The sequence below is a fragment of the Protopterus annectens genome, chromosome 1.part1 (assembly GCF_019279795.1).
Source record: "Protopterus annectens isolate FY-2018-M chromosome 1.part1, PAN1.0, whole genome shotgun sequence".
Lineage (NCBI taxonomy): Eukaryota > Metazoa > Chordata > Ceratodontiformes > Protopteridae > Protopterus > Protopterus annectens.
In genome coordinates, this window is record NC_056726.1 from 177,541,095 (window position 1) to 177,555,241 (window position 14,147).

General features: G+C 41.3%; 1 protein-coding gene across 1 annotated transcript in view; it reads right to left on the reverse strand.

Annotated features, from left to right (window-relative positions):
- LOC122804231 (heat-stable enterotoxin receptor-like) overlaps positions 1-14,147 on the reverse strand; it is a 1,796,602-nt gene that overhangs the window by 1,090,306 nt on the left and 692,149 nt on the right. The window contains exon 7 of the mRNA XM_044073980.1: positions 8,796-8,881. Within this exon, the coding sequence (XP_043929915.1) occupies positions 8,796-8,881 (86 nt within the window). The remainder of the gene's footprint in view (positions 1-8,795; positions 8,882-14,147) is intronic.

Here is a 14,147-nt window from a genome sequence, read left to right on the forward strand (position 1 = left end):
CACTTCTCCTACTTTACTGCAGTGTTGCAGTGTCTCTGAGGAAAACATGGTGGAAAGTTGTTTGCAGAGTTTTAAGTGCTGGGCTGGGCTGGGCTAGTGTACTGCCTGTGTAATTGCCTGATTCTGATTGTTTACACTTGCTAGCTCTGCTAGTACTCCCTGGTTAACTTCCTACTATTTGTTGTGCTTCCTTTTCCCTTTTTGTTTCCTCAGGGGGGCAGTGCCGTGCACACAAGCGTAAACACGCTCACACCAGCTCACACATGCGCACACATGCTTACATGGACTAAAACTTGCTTATACTTGCTAAAACGTGCGCAAACAGGTGCATACGTGCTTACACACATTTCAACAACCTTAGAATGCTTACTCCGGCTTAAACGCGTGCACACAGGCGCACACGCACGCACACAGTCTTACTCGGATATACAAGCGCGCACCCGTGCGCAATCACGTTGCAAGCACTTCAACAAGAAACTTTAGTGTTATCCATGGCATACACCTTCAATTTCTTGCCTTTAGCTAGGGTACCTGTTGACACACCTCTTCCAGTGATGAGTAACTGACAGCAAACACATGCCACTCTGCTCCAATGAGCTTCACTTCTTTCATACATTCCCCCCTCGTGATGTCACCTATCTTCTACTCTGATACTCCCCTTATCCTACTCCTACACTCCACTGACTGTGCTCATTTGCTATGTAAACTTGGGATTCACTATCCTTACCCTCATTTGCATAGGATTGCCTACTAATGCTTGGTTACATCTCTTAGACTGAGCTTCTCCCATTAGCAACCTCTACTCAGTTGCCATGTTGTCTTCAGCCTGCCATTCCCTTGCATTGTAAATTAGGAATTACAATAAAATCCATATTTGTGGATTTTAATTATTGGTTTTCTGGTTTTTAGAGTGCAGCACATTTGCACGGTGCTGCGCTACGCTTAAACTTCGGAGATCGGGATAAAAAAAAAATTATTTTATTTTTATTTTTATTTTGCATCGGTGAACATTGCCAATGGCTGTATTTTTGGCCATTGGCATGCTTCCTCAACTGGATGCATCCTTTTTTTGGAGCTGTCATGGCTCCTTTTTGCTATTTGCAGAACGGTACTCAGTTGTCAATGGAGTACATTTCTGAAAATAACACTACTCTTACTCAGACAGGTTTGGGTTTCCTGGATCACAAATTTCCCTCATTTGCATAGCTTTCACCTGCAATTGAGGTAATTTGCATATCCTAGCCCTGTCCGTGTAAGAGTCGTTTTAGGAGCTCCATTGCACGCCCCTACTGGCTGTTCCTGGATCGCTCGGCGGACATGTTGGCTGCATGGAGTCTTACTCTACTCTTAGACTCCGTGCAAGCCTTCGTGAATCTGGCCCAGTATGTAGAGTACTCTTCAAAAACATCTAATACATGCCAGCAGATACATATGTGTTACATATCTTTCCTTTGTATTTCTCTGTTCCGTCTGTTTTTAAAGGAAATAATTTTTTGGGGGGGTTTTCTCTGTCTGCTGATGTTGCTCTTTCTTTTTCTGTGTCTGTCTGTTTCTGTCTCTTTGTCTTTGTCTGTGTCTCTGTCTCTGTCTCTCTCTCTCACTCTCGCTCTTTCTCTCTCTGTTGCTGCAATGATATTATTGCATGTGTGGCCAACAAGTACAGCCTGCTTTTCTAGGTATCTGCACATGTGCATGTGATGGCCTCTGCACCAAATTGGTGCCCACCATTTAGTAATTGTATGCAGCCTGCTGTGTGATAATTGCAGTACTCACTGTCATAGCAGCCCACTGCTATAAAATGCTAAGTTAGGTAGGCGTAGCCCTTTCATCTTTCCAAAGTGGGGCTCATGCTTGTTTGCTGTGGACACCATTGTGTCAGTCAGAAGGTTGGTATACTTCTTATATCTGAAGCTAGGGTAGTAGCCAGTGATTTGCATGCTGTACTCAAACCTGAATGTTGCTGCTTCTAGTACACACTTGTCAGTGTAGAATTTTACTCACCCCTCCAAATGCTAACACAAGATACATGGGAGTATGTACTTTCTTTTCTAATTAGACAATTAACTGCCATACAGAAGTAGTTATTGCAATGTATTCTTCTGGCACATGAACTGTTTGTGAACTACTATACTGTAAATATTAATTTACTCAATTCTGAACAGTTTGTGTTTTTTATTTGTGTTGACATTAGCACAGGCTGCTTAAGACAACTGGACAAATTTCAGTACTGAGTATGCCTACCTACATCCTTGGTAGAGCCTGAATACACAGGTATATTGTTCTTTTGGGTAGGGGTGCAGAAGTACAGAGAGCATTATTTATTATTGTGTGATGTTTATCTTGCTGAACATACAGGGTTGCTGTGTACCTGTTAGTCTATCAAGGCAAGTAATCTGTCTGCGTAGCTCCCACCTGTGGACATATCCAGATGGTAGCCAGAGGTTAGCCTATTATTCTTTGTCTGTGCATCACATCGGTCTTTACAGCACTAGAACAAAGGCATTGTCACACTTGGTTGCTACCAGTACATGGCTACATCCTTTGATATTTCTGTGTTGTACTCCTACACAAGGGTATGCTTGTGGGACTCCTCACAAAGCTATTTGTAGAGTGTGTAACAGCAGAAAAGCTGATATGCCTGTGTGTTTCTGCCTCTGTCAGGCCTCTGATACACTCAGGTATATATTTGAACAGCCTCAAGGAAAGGTACATATAAGTGAGGTACACCTGTAATATATTGCAGACATTAAGTTGAGACTGTGAGAGAATCAGAGCACATGTATTAATGCACCTTTTCTGATGTGCAAGCAGTGTCTACTCTTTCTTATTGACATTATTCATTAAGTGTAATTTCCCACTTTTCTGCCTAACGTCAGTACTTTTCAGAGGGACTCAGAGGGACACAGCTAACATTTGTTTATGAATCAGGGACATCCCTGACAAGCAGTCACATTTGGGAAGTATGGCCTCTGCCCTATTCAAATATGCCAGTGTTTATCCTGCTCTGTTACTGTGTGGGGTTTGTAAAGTGCTACTGTAACATTATTTCCTGCTAGAATGGCTGGTTCTCTTTTCACAGTCATGTCATGCAATTCCACAACAACTGCTGGTAAAGATCCACAGAACAAGATTTGTGTTATGGCATTCCTATTTTCCCCTTTACATTCACTCATTGTAATGCATGATATATTTATTACAGCACCAACTTGTTGTATGTCTACTGTGGCTTAGTGGTACTTCATGCAGTGTAGTGTGTCCAAGGTCTGGGGTTTGAGACTGACAGAGGTGTTCCATTTTGCTGCTCAGCAGAAAAAGGGCCCTGCCATGCAGAGTGACTAAGGCACTTTTAAGCAGTTGTAAGTGGGTTTGCACGAGTTTGCATGACACTTAGCGATGCTTAGCTAAGCACACTCAAGCGCACACTCGCGCACACCCGCTAACTACTGCTTAAAAATGCTTACTCCCGCTAACCCCCGCGCTAATTTCTTTGAAAGAAAAGAAAATGGGGAGATAGGAAAGTGGTGAAAAAGGGAGCACAAAGAGGGAAAGACAGTAGGGAAACCAGCTCAGAATGTGCAGAACGGGTGTAGGGAAGGTCCATAGCTGCCCATTTCTTTACCAGCAACAGCTGTGCATATGTTAGAAATTTGGAGTGAAATTTGAAACCTTCCACCCCTGAGAGAGGGGTGAGGACAACAAAATATGTTGTACTGCCAATTATAATTATCAGTTTACATGTCCAGTGGACATGTGTGCGAAATGGGCAGCTATGTATGGGGCGTACTTTTTTTGTGGGAACAAATTGCCCTTTTTTTTGTTTTTTCAGGTGAGAGTGGAATGTGAGGTAGAGGAAGTAGGTATTTTTGGGGAGGTAGGATGGGGAGGTAAACAGACAAGACAAACAAGATGCATACAGGGGCAGAATATGTCATGGGTGAACATAATTGACGGGGACGGATGTTTGGATATCGCAAGCCCAAGAGCCCACAGTTGGGAACAGCGGAACTGAGATCCCCACGCATGGGCGGTCACCACTGCACCTTCACAGCCCAGAGGGTGGCTTTGCTGGGGGCTGAGTAGGAGGGGCAGGCTCTCCCGTGAGTTGCGCCACTCGTGCCTCGAGCTGGCGTAGAGGATCAGTGACCGGATGCTTGATCTCCCTACACACCACAGCCTGGAACGTTCGGAGGGTGATAGGTGTCCCTCCTCCGGCCACGCTTGCACGGGGGGGACGAGCCCCATCCTCTGCAGTGCTTCCACCCGAAGGTGGCACAGGGCCACCGGAGGAGGAGGTCCCAGGATGGGCACCGGACATGCTGGTGCCAGGTGCCATCGCCAGCTGAGGTGGGAGAGGAGGGTCCGCTGGGACCGGCCTTCCCATACATTCTATGTTTAGCAGGATTTAATGACAATATGGGTTAGTAACAGACAACAGCATTCCACATTAGTTGTAACAGCATGCAGTAGTATTCCCATTAACCCAACACACAAGAATTCCAACAGTTGAACAGCAAGCATAACACATGCATATTTAGAACAACAGTGGACATTCCAACAGCATGGAGGGTTGATTGGTGGCAACAGGCCACCAAGATTGTGGTATGTGACCAGGCCACATGCATCAAAGTACATGCAGATATTTATAAACCAATAGGACATATGTCCCAACAAAGTTTTTCAGATTACACATACCCATTTAGGTGTGGAATGGCATTATTTATGACCATAAAGTAGGGTGTAAAAAGATCACTCCATTAACAACTTATATATACTTATAACTTTACTCTACATTCCTACTGACTGCAGGTATATATCCCCTACATGTATTATTACACTAGGCAGTGTCCATTAAATTGTGAAATGGGCTTTGATAGTTGTTTATATACCTGACCTGTATCTGACATACAAACTGTTCAAGATGCAGATGTTACTGCTGCGTATTTATATATTTCATTTACATTCATATATCTACATATCTGGCTGTCTTCAGGTGACATTATCAGTTACATTTAAACAGACCCCTACATTTCTAGCAGCACACTGACATTTCTGGGGAACACAATCACAAGCTACTCATGTGCCAGATTAACCTGTACATGCTAGCCATGAACCAACAGTTGAGGACTGTATATATGCTTAAGAGCTACTGGCATTCCCTTCATCCACTTTATATGGACCTACCCAAGTGTGGATTGACAGCACTTAATACAACTGTACTATTTCCATAATGCAAGGGTACGACAACATATCAAAGAAAGTGACACGGACACAGTCCAGGAATTATACCTTTATTAATTACATTACACTCTTTTGTAGTGGCTCTCTCATTCATTTCATATTTTGGTGCATGCAGAATACTTTTATTCCAGACTTATTATACCTTTATTAATGGGTTACAACACTTTTTCACACTCTCTCACTTATTTTATATTACAATACATGCAGAGACTTTATTCAAGACTTATTATACCTTTATTAATGGGTTACAACACTCTTTTTCAGGCTCTCTCACTTATTTTATATAACAGGACATGCAGAGAAGTTATTCAAGACTTATTAGACCTTTATTAATGGGTTACAACACTCTTTTTCAGGCTCTCTCACTTATTTTATATAATAATACATGCAGAATAATTACTAACCTGCCTGGTGGCACAGCCTTAGCAGCCTATCTGCATAGGCTTGCCGATTCGCAGCACGGACACCTGCAGCTGTGAAGTAAATGAAGGGATATTGAGACATACCTATCCATTATATAGACTACAATAGCATTTCTTACATACTTCATTCCATGGCTACCTACTCAGTAGTGGGGCATCTTGCATGTCACAGGCCTCCTGTATCCATCGGTTCAGTTGGTCCTGCTTCCGTCTCTTCAGGTCTGCATGGTGATGACGGACCTGCTCACCAGTCCGAGGGATGCCTGTGGCACTGGTGAGATCATGAGCTAACCGGTTCCAAGTCTCTGCTTTGTACTCCGTCCCTTGAAACTGGCCCTGCAGGTGTCTTGACTCATGATGGTGGACAAAGAGCTAAACCATGTATTTTGATTCCTCGATGCCCCACCGTTGCGCTTGAAAGTGAGTACCCTCTCCAGCACCGGCCTTTCTGACTGCAGATAAGAGCTACAACCAGTTATGGTGAGTATTCCCACCTATGGAGCTTAAATATGCCTCATTTCCCGCACTTATTTGTGATTAGCCATTTTTGAAAATTCTCAGCTAACAGCAAACCTGCTTAGCAATGGTTAAACTTCCATTTATAGGTATATGTATGTTAACAGTGCATGTTTATACTAAGCTATCATGGCTTAGTGGTTCAGTACTTTGATTATGGTGCATAGTGTCCTGGGTTCGAGCCTTGTCATTGCTTTCTATCTTACTACTGTACAGACAGACTAGGGGGTGTGGCTGTGTTTAGGTGACTTTGCTCAACTTTGCACTAAGTTGCTCCACATTGCCCGACGGTGCGCTGGTTAGCGCGGTGCACAGCTCCGTGCAAACCTATTTCACTAGGTAAAGCGCTGCTTAGCTATGGGCAACTATATTGCGCTAGGTACAACGCTGCTTAGCTATGGGCAACTATATTGCGCTGGGTACAATGCTGCTTAGCTATGGGCAACTATATTGCACTGGGTACAACGCTGCTTAGCTATGGGTAACTATACTGCACAGGGTACAATGCTGCTTTGCTATGGGCAATTATATGTCGATATCCTTAATGCTGCTCACCTTCTTATATTTATATATATACATTTTGTTCACTAATACATAGGCCATTTCAATGCTTTTTACTAAAATTTCATTCATATATGTCAGGAATTATTTTATATACTAATTTAAAACATAAAATAAAAAGGTGAGTGGTGGGACTAGAACCGGGAATGCTTTCTCTTTGTGCAAAGGCTCTACCACTACGCTATTGCTGTTTGGCTTAAATTGCATAAACATTTCTTATTATGCTCTTTGATGTCGAAATTGCTAACTGTAGCTAATTAATGGGCACACCCACGCAAACACACGCAAATATGGGCAGCTATATCGGGAATTATAAAAAAAAATAAAAAGTTTACATTTTACAATTACAAAGGGGTTTAGTATGTGGGGATGTGTAGTGTTTGCTATGTGTACATTTCAGCGGACTCACTCACTGCACTTGTCATATGAATCTATGAAACCTATGAATCTTGTCATTTTCACATTAATATAGTTGCAGGGGCGTGGATATTTGGACTGCTCGGCAGTCCGACACGCCCCCTGCAGTCTTATACACTCTGTGTTAGCCTTCCAGTTGAGTCAGCACGCCTTCATGAATATGCATGGTGCTCTGACATCTTCCTCTTAGACTGCCGTTTCCGTGTAAGACTTATTTAGTCTTACATGGAGGATTAGTGAATCCCTGCCATTATCCTGTAATCTTCTAATTCTGAAATGTTTTACACTTGTAATGTAATGGAGATTTTCTCCCCAGGACTCCATTGAAAATGGGTTCCTTGTGGCCCAATGGACTATCCTGGTAAACAAACTGCAAATAAATAAATACATTTATAAGCGATTAATGATTTTACTGATGCATTCACCTGTTTGGCATCCCCCATAAGAATGTTGACTGCCTTAATCTAATTGCTACTATTTGAATATTTAAAGGACAGCTTATTTTAAGAATAAACAAGATGTGCTCTTATTTTGTTAATATTGATTGATTAACTGATGACAGTACAGCTTAAAACGTGGGAATGAGAAAGTTAACACCAGACAGTAACCATTAGCCAACCGCCCTCATTCTAAAACAAATTGTGTGTTTATGTGAGTGCCTGTATGTAAATACATATGTGTGTGTGCCTGCAATCAAGCTTCAATTACTATTGGTAAGGTCACAGTGAAAGGCATTGGGCTCAATCTGAGGGGTTGAAAGGCTGTGGAACCAATGATTATTAATTTATTAGCTGTAATCTGTAGCTTGCAGTGTGGAGCTTAGCTGGCTGTTGTATGATTTGCCTACTACCCTATGAAACAGTACATATTTACTCTGAAGACTGATTGCCCTTTGTATTTTGGCAGGTGCCAGTAGTGGGAATTTAATCCCATCCTATAGGTTCCATTGTATATACCAGTACTGACAGCAGCAATGTGGGAGTTAGATCCCATAATCCCTCTCCATCATAGACTATAAAAAATTCTAAACAGTGATGGTGACTTGGATGTTATTAATTGTAATGTACTAATTCAGTGAGTAAAACATACATCCTTTAGCAGAACAAAAAAAATGGCTGAGTTTGTGTATGACTTCTCACTGTGATTTAAAATATTGTACAGAATGGCCTTTAACAGCTTGCATAAACTGCTTCTTATTAATACCGTTTACATTTCCTGGCACAATTAGATTATGGGTTACAAGGAAGTGGTTATATATTGCATTTAGTTACATAATAATATATCTAACTTACTCTGGAAATATAATGTCTATTCTTAAAGAGACAGTTATCATTCATGAATGTAGTTCCAGCACTCAGAGACTGACCCTACCCACAAAGGCATACACGCATGCAAACACACATACGTGTGCACTCAAACCCACATACACACACAAACACACACACACACACACACACACACACACACACACACACACACACACACACACACACCAGATTGGATTATGCTAATGTTCTGTTTTATTCAGTTGTCATTATCTTAACATTGAATCTACACTAATCCATCTGTGAACAGTCCGCATTTTCTTAATTAAAATATTGTGTACACTTTGTCTCACAGAGAATGCCATGTCGTACTTACTTCAAGTGTGTTTGCATTTGTATAGATGATACTAACATTCTCTTCTCGATCTCCTTTTTCATCCAGAATCAATGTGCCCCAGGATTCTGTAATTAATTAAATTAACAGTAAACAATGAAACAAATAAACCACAAACATCAGGGAATTAAATGATCATAATTATTAATCTATAATGAAATAACAATAGCCAAAGACACAGCCAGTACAAAAAAAAAATTAAACAGTGTCTGACAGTGTTTATGTCTCTGTTTACTGACCTTCCTAAGCAATAAGAAAATAATGTGAGGAACCACACGTTAGCACTGTGGAATATCTTACAACTTAAAGATGGCTTCTCCCTCATTTAGTTTCTGACTGAACTTCAGATCATTAAACAATGGGATTTCTTTACAATTTCCTGTTTTTTATTGTCTGAGGTATCTTGCTAGCTCATATTACTTGAACTACAAGATATGATAAATAGGAAAAATAGGTTTCTTGCATGACAAAAAATAAAATTGACACAAATGTATATTAACAGAAGAAACAACAGGAACACTGTTATACTCGTCTGGCTTGTTGTATGAGTTACCCATTAATTTATTTACATACTAATTTCTTTATTAATGAAGTAGGATAGACCAACTAGTTAGATGTCCCTTTTCAGCAAAGTTTCAGGGATAAAAAATCTGCAATAAAAAGTACAATAAAAAAGAAGTAATACAAAAATATGAGGTAACAGTTATGGAATACTTGAAAATAACTCAATAACAGTCATCATACAGTTGATAAGAGCAAAAAAAAAAATATGCACAAGAATAAACAGCTTAGAATTTTAAATAATAGTGCAAAGCTTCATCTATTTACAACGGGAAACATAATTGTAAAAGGAGGGAAATATGGCAAAAGGCAGAATAAATAGGGGACCGACACTGAATAAAAATACAAATATGCATTTATTAACATCAGGAGAAATAAGATGAAAGAGAATAAAATGTGTGAAGAATATAATATAGACAAATACAGTAGCAGGTGTGGAAGTCACAAAGGCTTATGTATTATATTATAGCAATGACGTCGGTGTGATATAGTGAAGGTTTGCCCACGGTTGGTGTGGTTTAATCATGAGGGCGAAGCCCGAGTGATTAAATAAAGCCAACAATGGGTAAATATTCAATATACCATACCACAGAGTCAGTTATTGCTATTATACAATGACATTACTTAAGAAAAAAATACTTACTTTTCTTAAATAATGTCTTTGTATAATGCCTCCATGGTGCCCTTTCATTTTCATTCCGGTATCCTGGAGCTTTTCTGATGTACTGCTCATGTGTATGGGACTTGTGTTCCCATGCATATGCAGTGCATCAGTTATGTGCAAATGAAGCAACAGAGAAAGGAAGATCTCTGTTGCTTTTTTTTTTTTGTTATTTAAAAGAAAAAAGAAACTGCAAGACTTTTAACATTCGGGATAGCTGGGAAAATAAAAGGATAATAAGGTTCATTTCTTTAGTTTTGCAGAACGTACCTGATTATCCTCTTATTTTTCTCTGCACCATCTCTCTCATTCATTTGAGGTCTTCAGTTTTGTAGACTTATTTAAAAAAAAAGAAAGAAAAGTAAAAATTTTATGAGATATACTAATGGAAAAAAGTCCGGGCAACAGCACCTTTTCCCATTGGTATATTCTCGGATTTACAACAGGCATGCTGTTTGGGCTGACCAATCAGCATGTTTGTGTTTGAATATTACTGGCCAGTCATTGTATAATATTCATTACTTTCTCCACACTTCCATACTAGGACACATATACTTTGCAAAGTGTCTTTCGGCTTTTCCCGGTTAGGGGTCGCCACAGCAGAACTCCTGTCCGCTAATGATTGGCAGTGGATTTTTATGGTGCCAAGTTGCCAGCCCAATGCCCAACCTTCAAAGAAGGCATGCCTATTCACACATGCACCTACCTGCATGTCTTTAACATCACTCGACCATGGGGAGGACATGCAGACTCCACACAGAAGGCGCTCCAGCCAAGAATCGAATGGGAGAACCTCTTGCTGTGAGGCGACAACGCTAACCGTTTGCAAAGTACACAGCTTTAATTCTCAGACAGAAAAAATAATGGAAATATTCTTCATAGCTCTTTTTTCTTTCTGTAACAACTGTAGGCTCAAAAATATAGCAAGTATTAAAAAGTAGGCTAAGAAATCCTAAAACCAGACAAGAAAAAAATGGGGATAGTTTACTAGATAAAAGCCAATGAACTATGTGTCCAGACAAGAAAGAAACAGTAATTTGTTGAATTGTACAGACTGGCATACTGCTAACAAAAGCTGAAAAAAGTAATTAAGCACAGTTTAAGCTATTGGCAGGGCAATAATTTACTGTTCTCAAAAGAAAAATTATAAAATTTGGAACTGTGTGCTAGTGATGAGGCCCACTGATCAGGAAATATGTATTGTGGGGGAAATTAGTGTGAGGAGATGAATTTATTAAATATCCAGGTTGTGGCTGTGGCTGTCCCTGCAAGATCAGCATGTAGTGCTATCATGCAGACACAAGAATGATGAATGCCAACTGTGCTCAACTCTTGTGCAAGCTCCTCAGTGAGGTTTTCTGCTATCCAACGCGCATATTAGGGGCAAGATGAATATGCGATCTGCAGGGCTTAAAGGATACTGACTGATGTTTATTCATGTATTTTTAGATCCAACTAAAAGGTAGAAATGGGAATATGGGAAAGTTATGAAAAGGGGAAGCAAGCAGACAGTAGTGCATTAGGTGAAAATGTAAGTAATGAGCAAGATGGAAGTGGGGAACATGGGGTAATATTTACTTTTTTTCTGTGGGTCAGGGGCCACTTGGGAAAGGTAGTAATAAAGTCAAAGCAAAGTAAGATGGTTAGGGCAGACAGCAGTAGACATGCAAGCAAACACTGATGACAGACAAGACAGATAGGGGAGGTGCTGACACAATGGAGAAGGAGGCATCAATCAAACAGAAAAAAGGCATTGGTGATGGGGAGTATCAGGTATTTGTCAGGGGGGACATCCCATATGGCCACCTTGTGGGGGATGCTGGCTATGCACTGGAACCGTGGATGATGACCCCCATCAGAAATGCACACACCCATGCAAGAACACCATAATGAGGCACACGCACAAACCAGAATCATCATAAAGTGTGTGTTTAGGATGCTGAAATCACAGTTCCTTTGCTTGGACATGTCTGGTGGATCCTTGCAGTACTCTCCAGGCATGTGTGCCCACATCTTCATAGTATGTGCCATGCTACATAATATGATCCTGCGGAAACAGCTGCAGCAGGGACATAATGGTGAAGGCCCTCATAGCCCACCGCAATTGCCAAGGCCATTACAGGCACAGAGGGATTCAGACCATGAACACACTGTGCCAGCCCCAGTAGGCAGATGGAGGCATGCCCAATATGCCCATGCCTTGGCAAAGAGGGAACATATAGCACATACACTGACAGTGTAGGCCCCTACGGACTGACACACTTCTCCACCTGCACACACAGTAAAATGGATGGCACACACACACGACTACCTGCAAATTGTAATGTATAGGTGGCCTACTGTGTGAATCCTACATAGGCAGCCCTCAACTATTGCACACACAACAGCTATTGGAACAAGGAAAGTCAACACCTGAACAGTAAACGAAGCTAACAGCATATGTTGATACTGTATGTATAGGTGCCTAGGTACATTGGTAGTCACATGCCCGATTGTCAGAGGCTATGCAGCAGCCTAGGCAAAATGTGTCTGCTATCGCCACCCCATCGGTCAACCAATTGTCCCTCTGTGGAGCAGAGCCAATATCCGGATGCACGTGTGTAACCACTGTTCCCCACCTACTCTGCATGGATTCCCCGATGTGTTAATGAGGGCCTCCATATAATGTAAGTAGGGATGTAGTGCCAAAGCATGGGGAGTACCCATGACAGGTATCTGCCACCCAAGCATTCCCCAGTTATGCTTGTGTCAAGGTGTAGAACATGACAGTGTGCGGCTCACTCTGACATAGATTCCCAATGCTGGAGCACATCCATTAAACGTCACTTGGGCATACCATGAAGTGGTATCATCCATATGTAAACAAACTGAGTTACACACTTGACTGCAGTATGGAGGAACAGCCGTAGTACAGTCCACATACAAAACACCATTAACACCTGTACAAACAACAGATAACCAAGTGGTAAAGCCACTGACTGTGTCATGTATGTACCCGGTTCCACGTCATGCAAGGTCCGTAACGTAATCCCGATGGCACGAATAATGGATGTTGGATGTAAGTCATTAGAGCACGTGTAAGCACATGTTAGTGGGTTAATGTGGTGGCAAGTGACAGCAAGAGTAATTTAAACAGGACTACATGGATATGCGCAAAACAGGTTTAAGCTTTGCATAATTCCGTGCAGATCATGGTCAAGGATGTCCAGAACAGGTGAAACCAGCATTATTCAGTCATGTACTAGCAGTGCCTGCTCTGAGAGGTAAAACGACTACTGGCAGGAGTAGAACACGCAACCATGTACACACTCACCTACCACCAAGCTACCGGAGATGTTCCAATGGCACGTGTGTATTGTGACAGGTTAGAACACAAAAGTGCTGGGTTCAGCAAACAGAATACACCGCCATGTACCCAACGAAAGGTGTGTACACTCTCTCTCCATCTTCCTGTCTATCTCTCTCTCTCTACATATTTATATATATATATATATATATATATATATATATATATATATATATATATAAAATAGGGATAGAAAGGGTGATAGAGAGATGTATGTCGATATATACGGAAATACATATATCTGCGAATATAAAGACAGGTTAACGACATGTACACAACCATGGAGGTACAAATGAATAGGATACTGCCAACTACCGAATGCTTTACATACCGACACGCATAATCACGAGGTTGAAAGGCTGAAAGATCACAGTACCTGAACAGTATAACCGTGAGTAATATTATCACGATGTCAAGGGACATTTAGTCAGACATTTTGCCAGTGCTGCAGTCCAGTTAGGTACTGTGTATAAGTGTGGTTCCAATTGCTGTAGTGTGTGTAAGTTCGTGTTGAGAGTGCGGTGTGTGTTTCCGTGGGACTGTAATGTGTGTGTGTGTGTGTGTGTGTGTGTGTGTGTGTGTGTGTGTGTTTGCATAGTGGGTCTGTTCGTGCTAACTCGGAGGTAGATTATTACAGTAGTTGTGGTCATATCTGGCCTTAAGCATACGGTTACCACCTGTTCCACTTTGAGAGGGACAGTCCCTCTTTGGGCAGTTGTGTGATGACAACAAATATTAAAAAGGGCAAATGTACCCTGATTGTAGG